Source organism: Eptatretus burgeri, chromosome 11, assembly GCF_056783735.1.
Source record: "Eptatretus burgeri isolate ZD-2024b chromosome 11, Ebu_testis_v1, whole genome shotgun sequence".
In the NCBI taxonomy this organism is placed as follows: domain Eukaryota; kingdom Metazoa; phylum Chordata; class Myxini; order Myxiniformes; family Myxinidae; genus Eptatretus; species Eptatretus burgeri.
Window position 1 is genome coordinate 3132666 of NC_140971.1, and position 20333 is coordinate 3152998.

General features: G+C 45.6%; 1 protein-coding gene across 6 annotated transcripts in view; it reads left to right on the top strand.

Annotated features, from left to right (window-relative positions):
- CROCC (ciliary rootlet coiled-coil, rootletin) overlaps positions 1-20333 on the top strand; it is a 144995-nt gene that overhangs the window by 35228 nt on the left and 89434 nt on the right. For all 6 annotated transcript variants that reach the window (XM_085847735.1, XM_085847730.1, XM_085847733.1 and 3 more), the window contains 2 exons: positions 7654-7760; positions 8318-8491. In XM_085847735.1, the coding sequence (XP_085703861.1) occupies positions 7654-7760; positions 8318-8491 (281 nt within the window). The remainder of the gene's footprint in view (positions 1-7653; positions 7761-8317; positions 8492-20333) is intronic.

Genomic DNA, 20333 nt, shown 5'->3' on the forward strand with positions numbered 1-20333 from the left:
AAAAATAAAACATTAATCTTTTTTTTTTTTTTTTAAATTCTATTTGCATCGACATTTCCACACATGATATGTGGTAAGTCCAAAAGCCAGGATTTTTAGGGGAGGAAAAGGGGAGGGGGGGTAGAATGTACCATAAGCCAAATTTAATAACGTAGATGGATTTAATCCATACCAAAATAACAAAATTTATAAAACATGAAGCATTTTATAACAATTTTTTTTTGCAGAAACAAGAAAAAAAAACATTAAAAAAGTAAAAACAAGGAGGGATGAAATCTCAAATAAACAACCAAACCCTCCATGTTTTTCATCCCTCCATGTTTTTACAGATATATATTTTTTGAATTTCTTTTTTCTTGTGTATATAAAAGGCAGTTCGTTTTTGGGTTACGTATGTATGTACTGAATGTGCCAAAGGACTGCTTTTGCCCCATTGGTTGGACAGCTCACCCAACTCCCCCCTCAATCAAAATTATGTGCCACCATCTTGACAAGCAGCAGGCCTTAGGCCTGGGTGTCAGGCCATGATCCAGTGCAAATGGAATAATCCCAGGTATATAACCACGATGTATTGTATATGCTCATAAAGCAGTATGCATGTTTTTACTTCATGTATGTGCATCAGGTTATTTTTATTATTTCCGGGACTGATCGTGGCAGTGATCTCTGTGGCATTACACACCGCCCAAAATAAAGGAATTTGTTTACTGGTACGAGAAAAATCCGAAATTATGCACAAAATCCATTCATTTCACTGGTGTGAATAGCATAATTACAGGGTGCCAGTATGACGGGTTGGAGTTTTTGTGTGTAATTGTGTTGATATATGGAGTGTGGCATGTATGGTGTTGTGGGTGTATGGCATAATAAAGTGGTGCGTTGGGCTGATGAGATGGCCTAGACTAGAGTTATGCACACTCGCCTCTGAGCTGTTTATCCGGGATTCAAATCCCGACCCAGATATGAACTATCACCCGGTGTTTCATAGGCAGTGCGATTCATCAATGTGTGTGCCGTCCCTCGGATGGACTTTAAACTTTAAACAGGTGTCCCATGGATGAGCATCCCACAGTGTTACGATTTTAACACACAAGGAAATCAGACACAGGTGGAGGCCATTCATGCCATCATGCCTGTGCCACATCAACACCACAACAATTTATCAACACAAGATCAAAATAAGAAAATGCAAAATGTATTTCTTTTGTTTTTTTTAAGTGTTTTTTTTTTGTAGTTTTTCTATCCCCCCCCCCCCCCCCCGGGGAGGGTCCCAGTAGTCATGGTCCCAGTACTGATCCCTGAAGTACCCCGCGACTTACATCCTCCCAGCAAGACATCCTCCCACTCACAGCCACTCTTTTCTTCCAACCACAAAGCCAGTTTACAATCCAATTATCGACCTGACCAGCCATTCCACAAGCCCTCACTTTGTCTAACAACCTCCGATGTGGTACCTTATCAAATGCCTTCTTAAAGTCTAGATATACTATGTTGACTGCCATTCCCTCATCCATCCAATCATTCACTGCTTCATAGAGCTCTAAAATATTCGTTAGACAGGAACTACCTTTGGTAAACCCATGCTGACTACCTTTAATTAGTTTGTATTTATTTAAATGGTTCTTCATCCGGTCCTTAACGTCTCAAACACCTTCCCCACAACTGAAGTCAAACTAACAGGTCTATAGTTTCCCAATTCTTCTCTGGATCCTTTCTTAAATAATGGTGTTACATTTGCTACTCTCCAATCCTCCGGTACCTGTCCTGACTCCAGGGAACTATTGAAAAATAGAAACATAATACTGTATTTGATCAAATGCACGATCGATCCCATGGATTTTTTTTTTTTTGTACTAATTTTGGTTTTAGCCCGAGTGTTCAAAGCAAAATAGTGTGAAAATAACGAAGGGTCGCCCGTAATAAGCATTGGGCATGTTTTTGCCTCATGCATGTAATCCAGGTTGTAACGGTCAATTGTGTATGCACCGCCTAAATAAAGGAATGAGCAAAATGCTGGATTTTTTGATTAATTACCTCCGCCAAGAAGGTGGAAGGAGGTTATGTTTTCACCCCTGTCTGTCTGTCTGTCTGCTTGTCTGTGTACAGCATATCTCAATAAGTTGTGCACAGATTCAAATGAAATTTTGTGGACAGGTTGGGTGTGTGTCAAGGACGAATTGATTCGATTTTGGTGAAGATCGGGATTTGGATACGAGAATTATTTAATTTTTAAAGTGATTCTTCACCATTGAGAGATGGGGCCAAAAACGATATAGTACTGCATAGCGTGATATTTCAAAAAATATATTGGGCCCGATATGTTCTCGTAGATCAAGCATTACGTGGTGGAGGTATGCGCTCTACCGAGTGCCCTTCTCGTTGTTGTTGTTTTGAAGATCTCGTCAAAACTATTTCTTTGACAATTGTTCCCGTCACCACTGATCATCCTCAGGGAAAGTTTTATTTGTTGGACTGTATTGTATATTGTGATGATGCACGTGACGTATTTAATAAGCTTGTGTGTATTGTCACCCTCTATGGTGTGTTGCGTTTCATGCTCGAGATTTTGTGTGTAGTTATGGCGATATATTTACTGGTACGAATATAATCAGATATTTTAAGTCAATAAGATATTTGGTGATGGTAACTGTTTATTTTTATGTCTCGCTTTATTGGTGGAGGTTGGTGAGAGTGTTCATGTCAAACTGAGACGAAAATCTATTTATCAAGTATGCAAATTCTGGGGCCGTTTCTCGGGGTTTGTTGCAGGAATGGTCGATCCATGTGGCCCAGATGGAATGCCACAGTGTGTAGTTGCAAAACATCAATATCAGGCATACATGGGGTGACTTGGCGTATTTGCAGGTAACCTGGGATAAAGGCAATTTGCGAGATGTCCAATTTGACGGTTAATGTTCCCTTGAAAAACGAACAGCATTTTGCTGCACAACCTCTTGTCATAACAGGAGGTGGACTGTCCTCCCAACATCCCAACATCCCAACCTCCCAGGAGGTGGACTAACCCTAACATGGAATGGTACGTATTTAGACGACCAGCCAAACTCCATTAAAGAACGACATGCAAATCAGACAGAAGGAGCCAAATGCAATATCCCTCTGCTTTTTCTCAAAAAAACTTGGAGATGATTGACCAATTTGCCTGATTATTTTTATTTATTTATTTATTTATTTTTGTTATTGAAGTTGTAGTAATAATTTGTTGTTTTGAAGATGGTGTCTCTTGATGGTGTGTGTGTGTGTGTGTGTGTGTGTGTGTGTGTGTGTGTGTGTGTGTGTGTGTGTGTGTGTGTGTGTGTGTGTGTGTGTGTGTGTTACTATTTTCTTGACAAATTGCTTCCCTCACCACTAATCCTCCACAGGGATAGTGTCGGACTGTATTATATATTTTAAATAATTAATCAGACATTATTCATAACTTTGTGTGGTAAACACTCTGTGTTGGTTGTGTTGAGTTTTGTGTGCTTGTCATTTTTATGGGCTTTTCCCCTCGTTCATGCATACATACGTACATGGTCGCACGTCTTCAACGATGGTCGCGCCACCAGTGCAGATGAGACAAAAGGATCTCCTTGTCCCCCGGGTTGATTTGGTGTGAATCGGCACCTGAGAACACATGACTGCTGCAAATCTGCCAATAGGAATAGCCAATTGGAGCTGTGTCGACGATCCGCGAATGGCGGAGCCGAGTGCGTGAACACAAATTGCCCATCTAACGGGTTGTGCCAATTGATAATCACTTTGGTTTTTCCGTTTCCCCATGTCCACATGCCAGTTCTCATTAAACGGGGTTTTATTAACATGGAGGAAAGGCGAGGAAGAAGAATATGGCCACAAAGTGGAGATCACAACTGTAACAAATTAATAAATAGTAAATGCACCCAACACACCCTTGGGACCTCAACGGCTGATACAAATAATTACTTAACCCATTCATTCAGGGTGGATGAGACTGATAGGAGAGATGACGAGACACAAAGAAACCTGCGCAGCACGGGCCCAGCCTGTGCACGTGGATTGGCTTTGCACACGTGGCTCTCATTTGTGCTTCAGCCTGGTCATCCACTGTGGTCCTTGTTGGCTTGCAGCGGTTCCATGTGGGGATTATCCTTGTGTGCACCACACCACCATGAGCAGCACTCCCAGTGGATGCACAACCTGCACATTGGCCACACGAACCCCTGAGCTGCACGAACCACTCCCATGACTGGTAGCACTGCGTATGCTGTCCACCCTTTTATGAACTTACCATGCTCGTGCGTTGAGCACACTCATGAGGCATGCATGCTCCTTGGACAGCCTGACCAGACTGATTTCCATATCGGGAATATTCTTGGCCCAAACGCTATGTGTACTTTGAGAGGGAAATTCCGAGAGGATGTGACGAGAGAGAAATTGCATACATCTGACGTTATTTTAGGCCCACTCATGTGACCTTGTGGGCCTCTGATTGTTGCAGATAATGGAAAATACATGAAGACGTACAATGGGGAAAGCTTAATATTGTGATGGGGGCGAAAGGCGGGGCATAGACACCACCACTTCGCTGGGGAGATGAGGGTTCTCCAAACGCATGCTCGACATATATTATTTCTCACCAGACTTCACACTTATTCTAACATGTACTATGAAATAACTATTCTAAACTATGCCCCGTTTTACCCCGTAGACTAGATCCATATATATATATATATATATGTATATATGTATATATATATATATATATATATATATATATATATATATATATATATATATATATAATATACTGCTATGGCCCGGTGGTCAGAGGTTCGCCATGAGAAGAAGCCCTCAGGTTCCTTCTGAATGCCCGGTCCTGAGGCCACCAGCCGCAGATAACTCCATGGTCCGGCAGATTGTAAAGCAACCACAAACGTCATTTAACCTCATCAACTCTGACAGGGTTATCCGTCGGGCTCCATTTACATGAGGAGGTGACTAAATTAACTGAGTTTTGTGCCCTCAGCGCACACTCCAGTTACTGCCGAGTGATACAGTGAGTATGCTGGCTAACGAGAAGAGCCATTCAGTGGGGGTGCAGCTTCGCACCGAACTATGCTTGTGCATACACTGTCAGACCAATTAAGGTGTGGTGGATCTTAAGAACTCAGTTGTCCACTCGGGCAAAGTACATCGAAAGAGAATCTTTAATTTCACGTACGTGGAGGGGAGAACACTAATGGCAAAGCATTCAACGATCTCCGCCAACAAAAAGCCCGAAGCAATCCCTCTTGTACTCATTTGACATCCCAAAAAATGGGAGGGTGAGACATTTGGTAATTCAACTACGGGAAGGGCTGATGAGCACAAGGTGAAAGTTTGCGGTGTTATCAACCAGGTCAGTCTGTTTCAATGGAGCGAGCAAGACCTTTTTCATAGTAAGATATTCATTTTCAATATGCAACTCAAAAGACTGTAAGGAAAAGAGAAACTTTACTGACAACCAATTTGACTCCAGTCCAAAAATTAAATTTATAAAGTACCAGCAACAAGTGAATTTAATTGAGAATACATGAATATCATTATTTTCTTCCACAAAGGAAAGGACAACCAGGACCGATTTGAAAAAAGCAAACAACCAACAATGATTTACGTGCGCACACACACGCACACGCACATGCACACGCACACACGCAATCATTTAAAAGTGAGTATTTACAGGCAAAAGGCACAAAAGAGCTGATTTAACCTGAACACATATTCTTATGCAATCTTATTTACACAAAAAGACACATAACATGGCCATCATTCAATCTGGGGAGAAGAATAAGAAGACAAAAAGACCTGAGAAAAATAGAAAAGTACGAAGTGTGGGGTCGACTGCTTCCCTCACTTCACATGGCCCAAGTTGTTACATCGGGAAACCACAAACTAACCATAATGCATGCCCCCAAACCATTAGACAAAGGGCAAAGGTCTACCGCCACATAGACTGTTGAAATAACGCGTGCTCAGGTCACCTATGTGTCCATGCATGCTCCCCCCCCCACCCCACCCCCCGAGGGTAGCTTTCCAAATCCAAAACCGTCACATTATGTACATATATGAAAAACAAAGACCCGCTCAGATCTCTCACCTGTGAATGGAGGGAATAACCTATTAGCTCTCACCTCATCAATAAACCCATGGAGCTAGGATTATATCAACAAGCCGGTAGGCGACATGGCTGCTCGCTCGAGATGGAAAGCTGGCCGACGCGACAAGCCGATATTCATGTACATGCTATCAATCAATTTAGCACAATAAATATGATTATCACAGCCCTCTTAGTTTGCACCCAGAAACCCACCTTGTGAAATTTCAGGCATTGTTTCCAAAGAGACTCTAACAAATGGCAGCCCTGGTAATTCCATTTATCTATTTGCTAAAGATTTTATTTTTTATATGATGCTGTTTGACATTCTCCTTGGGCACAAAAAAAACAGGTCCCTCGGAGGTCCAGTTTCGGAGGTATTGATTTTTTTTGTCCAGTCCACAATAAGTGTACGATGTACGATAAAGTATTTTAGCTGTTGCTAAGCAACGGAGGTGTGCATAGCAACCATTCATTTTTGTGTACATGCAAGCCACGTTGTACACATTTCACCCAAGTTTCATCAAAATCAGACTCTCTCTCTTAGAGATATTCGCAATTAACCGTTTCTGAAATGTTCGACATATACTCGCCCAAAACCTATCTCCTCCTACAAATATTTTTTATTAGGGCTGTAAATTGGCATGAAGGGAGCTCGATAGATTGCGCACAGAACTCTAAGCTTCGATTTTTCGATTTATTTATTTTTTTCGATTTTTTTTTGACCACTTTAAAGGGCCGTTGCTATGCCGTTGCTAGGGCACGGGGTCCCATATTCAAAAGCACACGATTCCCAGAAATATTGGTCCTACCTACCAAATTTCATTGGAATCGGTTGAGTGGTTTAGCCCCTAGGCTTGACCAAAGTTTCACGGACAGACAGACAGATGGAAATGTCCAGAATAAGGGTGCTCTAAGAGCAGCAATAAATCGACTCCTCCCATGCTCTTCTTGCCGAAGAAAGCTGTATAAAGCAACCATGAAAGGCTACTCAAGGTAAGCCCTTTGCTGTTTCAAACCCTTCTAAGAGTTCCTTCACAGCTATAAAGACATTCACAAATAGTACACATATGAGAATCCCAATGCGACACACCACCTCAGCTGCCGGACCGGTTTCATCGCTTATTGGCGAATCATCAGCTACAGCACAGACTGAAACATGCACCACTGAGGCTCCCAAGCATGTACCAATGGATGCATGCAGAGAATTTCCAAATTTTAGTTTCATTGCCACAGAAAACACCTACTTGCTTCAACTATCTGTTGGGACTTTTCAGTCCATGTAGATTGATGGTCAACACAAATCATTTGCAACAGACATAGCCACTGGACCATTCCCGTGACATCAACGTCTCATTTGTGATTAGATAGTTGAATTGCATATACTGCTTGTAAATGTGTTACAGTGGTAAATGAAGGGTTAATGTGCTTTTCAATCAGAGATATCATTCATGTCCGTGCTGTTATCACTGTGGGTCATTTACTAAGCCACGTGATCGACTTACTTTCTTGTATTGTTTGGCGGTGTCTCTTCCCGACAGAGTTTTAACTCCTATTTGAGCAAGGAGAAAGAGCATTTAATGATGCTATGGCGCAATGTAATCTCCTTCCATCATGGATTCAATGACATGAAGTCTGCCACTGAGCGGCAAGTCAATCAGTTTGCAGGCTGTCCACAAAACATGTACACGTACAGTCACACACATATACACACACACACACACACACACACACACACACACACACACACACACACACACACACACACACACACACACACACACACACACACACACACACATACACATACACATACACATACACATACACATACACATACACATACACATACACATACACATACACATACACATACACATACACATACACATACACATACACATACACATACACATACACATACACACACACACACGTAGAATGAGCCATGTGATTGTACAATGGTGTGGGGGATCTGGCAAGGTAAACATGAGGTTTATGTGTTTGCAATCATCATTATTCCATGGAAATCATAGTTAATTAGAAACTTAATATCCTGGGTTTCTGGCATGGACATAGCATTTAATACAGTTACCAGCTGAATATCAAATTCCGAAATAATTAGTTTGGACACCAGAGTGTGATTGCCATGGTAACAGTTTAAACCGAAATTCTGACCGAGTATGCTTTGTGTTTGTTATGTAGAGACCTAAGTGACCTTCGTTTGGAGCTCGGCCGCTTGGCACTGTGTTTGCGAGATTCTTGCCATGAATTGGTGAAATATCGGAGCAGTACAGTCCTCGAGGACGGAGTGCACGAGGCACAAAAAGAACTTGTTCGGGCTCAAGCTGAAGCAGAAAAAGCAGAGCTGCTTTCCCGGTAAGTGGTTATAACCGGACAACCGATGCAGTGTGGCCAGAATGAATTGGGGCTGAAAACGAGGCACTTGGACTTATTGGTAGTCTGGCTATGTTGTTGGCCATTCACTTATTATGTGTTTGTGTGCATATATTGGGGAAGAGGGGGAATTGTGGGATAAATGGGGGTTACATATGGACACACAAACCACATTGCATATCTACAGGTATCTCCCGCTTAACGAAGGTGCGCACAGCAAAAGTTCACGGCATCGAATGGTTTTATTTAGGACTATTTATCGCTTAACGAAGGTCTTCATTCACAACAAAGGAACAGTCACAGTGTCATGGCAATTGTGCAATGTCACACCCGACTATGATAAGTACCATATGTTTTTCCACCGATTAACTTTTCAATGGGTGGATTAACTTTTCAGAAGGCTTGCAGATAATTAACTTTTCAGAATGAAAGGGTTAAAAATATCCATCTCCCAATTATTTTTGTGGTCAACATTGGCCAAAACATAAACAACGAAGGTGGACTTTCTAAAATCCTCAATTTTCATCCCCTTGATTTGAAATTTGAAGAGGATTTGCATATCAGCTCACAGAATTCAACGAATACGTATTTTTGAGGTCAACATAGGCCAAAAGGTCAACATGGGCCGAAAATTCTAAAATTGTCAATTTTCATCCCATTGAGTTGAAATTTGAACAGGATTTGCATGTCAGGTCACTGGATTCAACCACCAATTGTTTTTGAGGTCAAAAGGTCAACATAGGCCTAGTTTCTAAAATTGAGATGGGGTCAAAAACTATATCTATCTATAATTCCAGCAATCTGTGTGTGTGTCTGTCTGTCTGCAACCGCCGTTTCTCGACAACAACCGGTCCGATCTGATTGAAACTTGCCAGGAATATTGCCGGGGCCCCGCAGATGTGCCTTTTCGAGGTTTGATATCAATCAGACAAGCGGTTCCCAAGTTACGCCCATTTTACTGCTTTTTCAGTGTTGAAAAGGTGTATATATGGCAACTGAAGGTGTCGTTCCACCTTCTCACCTTATCATGCCAATTTTTTCCCAAATTATTAATAACCAGACGATCACCGGTCCGATCAGATGGAAACTTGCCAGGAATATTGCCGGGGACCCGCTGATGTGCCTTTTCAAGATTTGATATCGATCGGACAAGCGGTTCCCAAGTTACGGCCATTTATCTGTCGACCAATGACAAGACACGGTGCTATGACATCACGAATGACGTCACAATTAATGTTTATTTATTTATTATTTATTATTTTGCACGATTGACTGTCCGATCTGATTGAAACTTGCCAGGAATATTGCTGGGGACCCGCTGATGTGCCTTTTCAAGGTTTGATATTAATCGGACAAGCGGTTCCCAAGTTACGGCCATTTATCTGTCGACCAATGACAAGACACGGTGCTATGACGTCACGAATGATGTCACAATCAATGTTTATTCATTTATTTATTTCTTTTTTTGCACGATTGAGGGTCCGATCTGATTGAAACTTGCCAGGAATATTGCTGGGGACCCGCGGATGTGCCTTTTCGAGGTTTGATATTGTTGCGGATTCGCGCCCGCCGGCGTGCGAGCGGCCACGTAACTCGAATCGCGGCACGTCGCCCACCGGACGGACAATCCCGTTGTGACCCTCTCGGACTAACGCCGGGAACTAGTCACGGGTGGGCCTTTCGGCCTCACCACGATCGTGCCAATCGGCCCCCCGCGTGGGATAGGGTTGCTCGCCAAATTCGACCTACCTAAGTACCCACACGGAGGGTAGACCGGGCGATCGCACCTCGTCACAGGTCGACTTCGGACACGGGCCACTTTAAGCGACCCGTTCCGTACTATCGGGATAACCGAGCGGTGTTATCGTCAACCTCGACGGTTCGATTAATTACTGGGCGTATTTAGCCCACGACCAACCCTTTACGTGAAGCAAGATGGAGATTCAATAAAAGAAAAGACGGAGCGAAACGGGAAAAACAGTTCAACATGAAGCACATTTATTCCGCGGCAAACGGAAAGCACACATATACAATTATACACCAAAAGAAAATGTAAAAGTAGAAGAAGCACAACAATTCTGCACAAAAAGCAATGCAACAATGCAGATCTACTACCGACTACCGAGCACACGGCAACACTTATACAGTTTTACTTCACAGACGGTGCCGACAACACATATACTCAAAGCAAAAGAAAAAGGGACCACCCTCAACGATGAGGGGGGCAGACGGGCCTGGGGCCGAGACCGCGTCGAGCCGACCCGTCTGGTGATGAGCCGCAAAATGGCGGTGGCGCCCCGACTCCGCGGGCCTCGCTGGCACTGCCTGGAATGGGGTGGGAACGGGGCCCCCTTCTCACACTATCTCAGCGTGGGGGGGGGAACAGGAGGGGGTTGTTGATGCTCGGGGGAATGAGGATATCTCGCTGGCTTGGGTCCCGCGACGAGCGACTCCACCGCGACCTCGGTCGCGTTACCGGCCTCCCCTCTCCGCAGCTCCCCGACTCTGACACGAGCGCCCTCTCGACTGCCTTCGCCGCCGCCACAACTCTCCAACTCTCCCACTCTCCACTCTTCTCAACTCCGTCCAACTGCTTTCCTCTTCTCAGAAACTCTCAACTCTTTCCAACTGCCTCGATTCAGAAACTCAACTGCTCGACTCCGTCCAACTGCTCAACTCCGTCCAACTGCGATTCAACTCTCTCTCTACTGGCGCTGCCACACCTCTCCAACTCCCCCCAACTGCCTCGATTCGCTCCGCGCTCGGTGCTTTATAGTCCGACAGGAGAAATCATATGCAGATTTTTGGATCAGGAATCGCTCGGGGGCGGAGCCACGCTCCCCATTGGACAGAGGAAAAGTGGGCGTGAATGATTCTTGATCCGCGAATCTGCATATAGCGATTATACTCCGACGCACCTGGAGGCGGGGCCAAATCGCCCCACGCTCGCTGATAGGACGGAACAGAAGTGGGCGTGAATCGTTCTTGATCCGATTTCTCGGAAAGGCTGGTGTTTTTGCACCCGCTGCTCGGTGCGCGCCCTGTACGAGTCCAGGATCGGTGCCCACAAGCTGTGCGGGAATGGCGGTGATGCGATGGTTGCGAGAGCGAGATGTGACGGTAAAGGTCGTGGCTGTTGTTGTGAAGCGGCGTTGTGGTTGGTGGTTGTTGTATGATGGCTGTTGAGACGTGGTTGGTGGTGGTAGTAATGGCGGCTGGTCCAAAATAAAGATAGTAAAAGAAAAACGGCTATCTAAAAGGGTCGCAGCCCGAATGAATGACATTTATTCCCTCTAAACAACGGGTTTGGGCCTAACTACACATATACTTACAGAGATATCTCACCTACGGGACCTGAATGGTGGTTTGCGAATTTCGTCAACCACAACAATATTAATCGGACGAGCGGTTCCAAAGTTACGGCCATTTATCTGTCGACCAATATCTGCGAGAGAGATAAGAGGGGGACGGGAGAGGGAAGGGAGAGAGGAGGGAGAGAGAAGGGAGAGAGGAGGGGGGATAGAGAATGGCGAGAGAGGGGAGAGAGAAGGGCGAGAGAGGGGGGTGAGAGGGGGGCAAGAGAGGGGGGCAAGAGAGGGGGTGAGAGGGGGGGCAAGAAAAGGGAGAGAGGAGGGGGGAGAGAGGGGGCATCACAATTCTTCTTCTTCGTTTGATATGACGTCACAATTGATGCTGGGGACCTGATACTGCAGGCACGAAGCTGAATATACTGGCACGCACCTCCGGGCCGGCACTAGTATATATAAATATATCATCCATCCATCCATTGATGGTCAAGTCAGTCAGGTCAGGCCAGATTAGATCTGTGACTTGCTACAAGTATCATGTAAACCTGCACTAACCTGTTCCATGGTCAGGTTGTCGGCGACTAAACTGTTTCCCCCACCAGGTTTTTTGGTGAGGAGGGTGTTTGGATATGGACACCCAGGAGGATTAAAAACAAAACCTGTCAAAGGGTGGAGGAGCTCCTTGTGAGCCAACGACCATCCATATCTAGTGCCCAACTGTGTCTGCGGACGTCCTCCTGCAGTTGGGTTACTTCTTATTAAGAGGTTGGTGGCACGATTTGCACTCCGGCCACCGTAAAACCCTTCAATCCGCAAAACACAAAAACGCAAAAAAATCTGAAAACCCACTCCGTGGGAGTACCTCCTGTGCAGCTTCCCTTCGCAGGGCTGCTCACCGGATGGCGGGATTGGGACAAAGCCTTCGGGACCCCCAATCTTTGATGATAGGAGGGAAACCATGGGGTAACATTCCCGGGTCAGATTGTGGGAGAGTGTGTCGGAGTGGTGCTGAGGTGTCGTCCACCAGACGGCGGTCTCCTTGGGTTAACCTGAGGCGGTCCGTTTGGGCGGGTGCCTGGAATGTCCTATCCCTAAGAGAGGATGATCACCTGTCTCTGTTATCATCTGAGCTCAAGCGTTTGGACATCGGTATTGTAGCACTATCTGAGGTTCAGAGACCATATTGTGGCGAGATCATGGTGGGTGGTCACACCTACTATTGGTCTGGTCGCTCTGATGGTTACCATTCCCAAGGAGTTGCTGTAGCTGTGTCCAATAAGCTGACTCCAATGATAATTGAGGTAATACCGGTCAACGAGCATATTATGAGACTAAGGATTCCTCACTCCTTAGGTGTCATTTCTCTGGTCTCTGTTTATGCTCCGACTGAGGCGTGTGATCTCACCGTGAAGGATGCATTGTACGCCACGATCGAGTCTGTGGTTGATCAGTGCCCCAGACGAGATACACTTCAAGTCTTGGGGGATTTCAATGCATCGATTGGAACTGATAGGGATGGATATGAGATGTGAGTTGGTCCCCATGGGTCAAGAGTTGTGAACTTGAATAGCACCAAGTTCCTTGACTTTGCTGTTAGTCATGGACTTACGGTGGCTGGTTCATGGTTTCAGCGCCAACAAGCTCATCGCTGGACTTGGTATTCCAACGCTGGCAGTGTGGCAAAGGAGATTGACCATGTCCTCGTTGATGGCCGCTGGAGGATGATCCAGAACTGCAGGGTCGACCGGAGTGCTTAGTTCCTCAATACTGACCACCGACTTGTTGTAGCAACTCTGAAGTTGCAGCTTAAATCCAAGAGAATGGTACCATCCCAGACCAGGCTGGATGTTGGCAAGCTCAAGGATGAGAGGGTAGCTGAGGAGTTTGCAAACAAGCTGAGTGGAGATTTGGGGGGTCTGGGTGCTATTGGAGGTCCTGAAGAGTTGTGGAGTGCCTTCAAGACCACCGTCCTTGATGTTGCCAGTGGATGTCTTGGAACTCACCGAAGGGCAAAGAAGAATTTTGTCTCTCAAGGGACACTGGATATCATTGACCAGAGTCGCAGGGCCAGGCTGAATGGCAGAGCTGAGCTGTTCAGGGAGCTGAGGCATAAAACTGTATGTGCGCTAAGGGTGAACATGGAGGCCTATGTGTGAGGAATCTGTGAGGGGGTAGACCGGTAGAGCATCACCTGTGGTCATGATTCTCGTCCCGCTTACAGGGGAATTCGCGCATTGCATTCATCCAAGCCCATCCCTCAGTGTACTGCAATTAGAGCAGAGGGTGGTTGGCTCTTGACAGAGGAGTCTGAAGTGAAGGCCCGCTGGGCCGTTTACTTTGAGCGGTTGTACCAGGCTGATCCCCCAACTGTCAAGTTGGACGTCAGGGGTGTTACAATCCCTGTTGCTGACCCTCCAATCAACTGTGGTCCACCTTCGCTTGTGGAAACGCAGGCTGCGGTTAAACGGTTGAAATGGGGTAAAGCTCCAAGGATTTGTGGCATCCATGCTGAAGTTCTCAAGGCTGGTGTAAATGCTGCATTCGTGTGCATGCAGTTCTGTGCTCTGCCTGGAACACAAGCATCATCCTAACCGACTGGAAGAGGGGCCTTGTTGTCCCTCTCTGGAAAGGGAAGGGTGATCGCCAAGACTGCAACAACTACCGAGGGGTGACGCTGCTCTCAGTGCCGGGCAAGGTCTTTGCTCGGATAATTCTTGATAGGGTTCACCACCATCTGCTTGAGCACCAGTGTCCAGAGCAGTCAGGCTTTACACCAAAGAGGTCAATGATTGACCGTATCCTTGCTCTTCGGGTCGTCACCGTACGCAGAAGAGAGTTTTAGCAGGAGCTGCTTGCAGCCTATGTTGATCTCTGTAAAGCGTTCGATTTGACAGTGAATCGGGATGCCCTCCTGGAGGATTCTTGGTCTTCGTGGGGTGCCACCAAAACTGATCGATCTGATGTCTGAACTCTACTGTGGTACTGAGAGTGCTGTGAAGTGTGGTGGTACCATCTCTGACTTATTTCCAGTTGTTACTGGAGTTCGTCAGGGGTGTGTACTTGCCCCCACACTTTTCAGCACTTGTGTGGACTGGATTCTCGGGAGGATGTCGGAGAGAGCAAGCTGCGGTGCATCGTTTGAGAATGTCAAGATCTCTGACCTTGACTTTGCAGATGATGCAATCATCTTTGCGGAGACTTTAGACATCCTTTTGGGGGCCCTCGAGGTGGTGAATGAGGAGTCTGAGCCGCTGGGATTACGGGTTTCCTGGGTCAAAACTAAGATCCAGGCTTTCAGTGACATCTTGGATGCTGCTGTCCTGTCTGTGCCTGTTTGTGGTGAGCATGTTGAGGTCGTGGAGAGATTCACTTACCTTGGCAGTGATATTCACGTATCTGCTGGCTGTGAGTCAGAGGTCAATAGACGTCTGGGTCGGGCCTGGGGAGTCATGGATTCACTGGATAATGGGGTGTGGCGCTGCCGGTACCTGTGCGGGAGGACGAAAGTCCGAGTCTTCAGGTCCTTGGTGCTTCTAGTCTTGCTCTATGGATGCGAGACTTGGACTCTGACCAAGGATCTGAGATGGAGACTTAATTCCTTTGGTCCCAGGTCTCTTCGGAGAATCCTTGGCGATCTCTGGTCGGACTTTGTGTCCAACGAGCGGTTGTGAGAGAGACTCGGATGAAATTTGTTACCTGCATCGTCCGTGAACGTCAGCTGCGCCTGTGTGGACATGTGGCTCGTTTTCCTGACGCTGATCCTGCTCACCAGATTCTCTCAGCGAGGGAGTCTCCTGAGTGGAGGAGGCCAGTGGGCCGACCACGTGCCCTGTGGTTGCAGCAGGTTGATCGGCATCTCAAGGAGATAGGGATGGGCCAGGCATCTGCCTGGGGGATGGCCAGACGGAGGCCCCCGGAGTACCGGTGGAAAGTGGACGCAGCGACGCGCTGTTCTGGCACATGATGCCATACCTGACCTGACCTGATCCATTCAGACCATACTCTGTGCAGAGCTTTGGTGCTACCTCAGGAGTGTCCTTGGCTCTTGGGCACAATCCTGGACGGGTTGCCACTCTGACATAGGATACCAGCAAGCTGGCACTCATGTTGCCGACCTCGGAAGGATGACAGGCAGAGTCAACCCCACCTGGTATTAATGCAAGATTTGAACTCAGGATTCTTGGATCCCAAACCCACCACCCGAACCATTCAGCCAACACCAGGCATATATATGTATATTGAATGATATCTCAAAAAGTTGTGGACGAGTTACAACAAAACTATCGATGGATAAGTTGGTTAGGTGATGATAGCAAGCTGATTCGTTTTGTTCAGATCCAGCCTATCAGTGGGATACAAAACATAAACTGTTCAGCCTGCCGGAGGTACGTGCTCTATCGAGTTCCGTTCGACTTTGTTCTTTTCTGCCAGGTTTCACTCTGTGAGTGATTTTTCATTTGTTTGTGTGTTTTTCTGTGAACAGAATATCTCCAAAAGTTGTTGACTCATTCGGACGAAATTTGATAAACGGTTTCGGTGTGTGACAAGGACGAATTGTTGAGATTTTGGCGAACATTCGGTTCTGGGTCTCGCTAATACAATTTTTAAAAGTGATTCTTCACCATTGAGCGATGGGACTATGAACGACATATGATATGATATCGCAAAAGGTTATCGACAGATTTGGATGGGACTTGGTGAACAGGTCGGGTGTGTGACAGGGACAAATTGATTCGATTTTGGTGAAGATCTGGATCCGGATACGAGAATGTTTGACTTTTCAAAGTGATTTTTCACCATTGAGAGATGGGACCAAAAGTGATATATGGCATGATATTTCAAAAAGTTGAGGATGAGTTTTGTCAAAACTCGGTGGATGAGTTGGGTAGGTGACAAGAACAATGTGATTTTATTTTGGTTCAGGTTCAGATACAGATCCAGCCCATCAGTGGGATACAAAACTTAAACTGTTCAGCCTGGTGCCTGGATACGGGGCGTTCCACATCAAGTGTACACATTTTTCAGCGAAATTTTGACACATCGTCTCAGATTTCACTCTTTTTTTTGTGCAAGTGTTTGTATCCACGGTAAAACATTATGTGTCACTTTTCAGACCTGGGGGCCCATCGGGGCCCATTTTAGCCCCCTCCCCCCAATTTGGGCACCCCCGATTGACCCACAATCTTCCAGTGGCCATATCACAGGTTGTAGTGGTTCGATTTGGATGATCTTGGTACAAAAATGCTCGTAAAAGCGAGATCTTTCGAATCGCGTAAAGTAAAATCACTCCGAAACAGTAATTCAAAAAGTTATAGTTTGGGGCGCCCTTTGACCTTGGGCCCCCGCTCCCCAGCGAAACCGATGATCCTGATTTTTTTCGTGTGAGAATACCCCTTCATATACTCCAACACCTCAGCATAAATGAAAATGGGATCTCAATGGGTTCAAGTGTGATGATGGTTTTATTGTTCGGGCCCACGTATCACGAATTCTTGATTCGACATTGGGCGACGTTTGCCGTCATCGTTCCAATGACGTCACCTGCTGGCAGGTGACTTTATGTCTGAAATTGACAATCATCATCTCTGGACTAATATATATATATATATATATATATATATATATATATATATATATATATATATATATATATATATATATATATATATATATATATATTCTTGTTACGGTTGTGGAAATTCACAGAACACCATTCAGGTTCCCCGAAGATCAGTTATGTCGAGTGTGTGTTCCAGGTTAGATTTCTCCACCAATGTCTAACGGGAATTATTCGTGTGCTGGGCTGTGCATCTTTGTGTTAGCCGTTATTCTTTTTCTAACTTTATTTTAAAACAAACAACAAGTCCTCACCATCATCTCCACAAACAACAACAAGTCTTCACCATCATCTCCACAAACAACATCATCTCCACAAACAACATCATCTCCACAAACAACAACATTTCAACAAACAAACAACATGTACTCAACAGCATCTCCACGGTGCCACCATCTTTTCACCGGCAGCGGAATCCCCAACAAACAACATCTCCGTGGACAAGCACGATGTCTTCCTCGCAGCGGCAGGGTGTTTTCAAACATGGCCGCGTTGTGAAAGTGATCTCAAACACGTCCGCGCATGACTGGCAAAACGGATCAAAACGACGAAAGGGGCGGAGCCAGCTGGGGGTGAAGGGTCGAAGGTGAAAGACCAAGCGCCCCCCCCCCCCGAACCTGATAAAACGCCGAGGTGAGAGTGGGGCTGGGCCGTTACAGTCCAGAGAGTCGAGCCTGCAGTGGAGTGTGGAGTCCAGTTCAGAGGAGTCGGTGTGGAGAGCGCCAGAGTTGGTCGGAGTGGGTCGAGTTGCAGCGGGAGAGAAGTCGCCAGCCAGCTACATAACGGTCCGAGCGACGCTGAGGAGTGAACGGGCTCTTAAAGAGCATCAACTCAAAAAGAGCAAGGCCCGTTGGCTCCTCTGAAGCGTCGTCGGCCAGGCCCGATCGACCAGGCCGGACTGCTAGGCCCTGGACCAACCGAACCGCCATTACAACAGCTGCCGCTTGGACAACCGAGACGTACAGAGGGTCGCTGACGAAAAGACCATCGAGTCGCCTCAAGGGTGACGAAGGTAACCTGCACGGCCTCGCGGAGCTCCTTCGGTCATCCCAGCTCCGAAGAACATTAAAGGCTTACGAGCCCAGTTCTCTTCTTTCTTTTCTGGGGTTTTTGCATGGAAGTCTGTGGCGCCTTATCCTTAAGTAGTGAACTGACTAAGTGCATGTAGATAATGAATAGATAACGGCTGTAGGTTTTCTTGCTTGTGCCTTGTGCCCTACCCCCATTCATTGCCTTGCTTGCATATGTGCATTGGAAATAAATGTTCCCTATTGTTTGAATATTCACCTCCTCGTTGCATCCCTTCCTCCATTGAACTGCCGTAATTGCGTTCGGAATATTAGCTGGTTTTTAACACCGATAAGATAATCGGGTCCGACGGGGCTTGGCGATAATAAACCGCTCGGCGATCGCAAACGGAACGAGCTGCTTAAAGCGGCTCGTTTTCGTGCAGGCTCCGTTGAGGTGTAGATCCCCGGTATTTCTGTCTGCGCGAATAATTAGGTACATCGACAATTCGGCGATCAACCCTGTAGCGCGTGGACAGAAGAGTTGGCTGATCTATGGTGTGGTTAACAACACCCGTAGCTGGGTTTCAGCGTTGATCCGAAAAGCTGCGACTGGATTGCTCGTCCGGTGGGCGAGTGCGGCCGCAAGTTTGCTCAGGGCGGCGTGCGGGTGAGAATCCACAATATATGTATATATATATATATATATATATATATATATATATATATATATATATATATATATATATATATATATATATATATATATATATATTGCATCATTTGCAAAAAAAATATCCTGCCTATTGTGTCTATTGATTTTTAAGTGTACATTTTTTGTATAACAATCATCGGAATTAAGTTATAAATGGGATAATTTCAGTTTTTGCATATTTTGCTGTAAGCATGGCGACTGAAGATCACAAGGAGTTCCGAAAATACTGTTGCGATCCGTTCAGCTGCCATAAAACGAAACAACGAAAAGATCTTCGCAATGTGTCAAATGATATGTTGATGAAATTTTCTTCAAAGGTGAAAAAAGATGACAGACTTTGTACTTTGTGCAGAAAAAAACTTTCTCAGTTGTCACCAGAGCGTATTGAAGAATCATCTTCGACCAGTTCAAAATTATCATCAGAAGGTACTATCGAAGGCATTGCAGAATCTATTTCCACAGATGAGGACGAGGAGGTTTTTGAGCGAGAAGCAGAAGTTGACCTATTAAACCAGTCGTTATCGATGATAGGCGAAAGCCCGTTCGACAAATGAAAGGCGGAAAGGAACCCAGGGTACATTCCTGAAAAGTGAAGTGAAGTGGAAGATTCTGTGCGAAAGAAATTAGAACTAGTTGCTGGACCAAGCACTGCGGAGAAAACACAAAATACAGCGTCAAAATGTGATGAAAACTGCATGCCAGAGGTGATCAAAAGCCTGAAAGAAAAATACGTTGTTTCGAGCCGTTCAGAGCAAATACATATACTGACTATTTGCTGGGAATATGAGCATCAGAGGGATGATGAGTGAATTCAGTTGCTCCCAAAGAATGACTGTGCAAGCCAAAAATTTAGAGAAACAAAATGGTATGCTATAATTTCCAAATCCCAAACAGGGTAAAATATTGCCTGACGAAGTAAAATCCACCGTAACCGAATTTTACCGAAGTGATGAAGTCAGCCAAATAATGCCGGGAAAAAAGGACTGTGTGTGATCAGGAATGAACATGGAAAAGACAAAATTCAAAAGCGCCTGGTACTAAACAATCTCAAGGGACTGTTTCAGAAATTCAAAGAGAAGAACCCTGGCTTGAAAGTTGGATTCGCGAAGTTTGCCATGCTCTGTCCCTCGGAGTGTGTCCTGGCCGGTTCAGGCGGTACACACAGTGTATGTGTGTG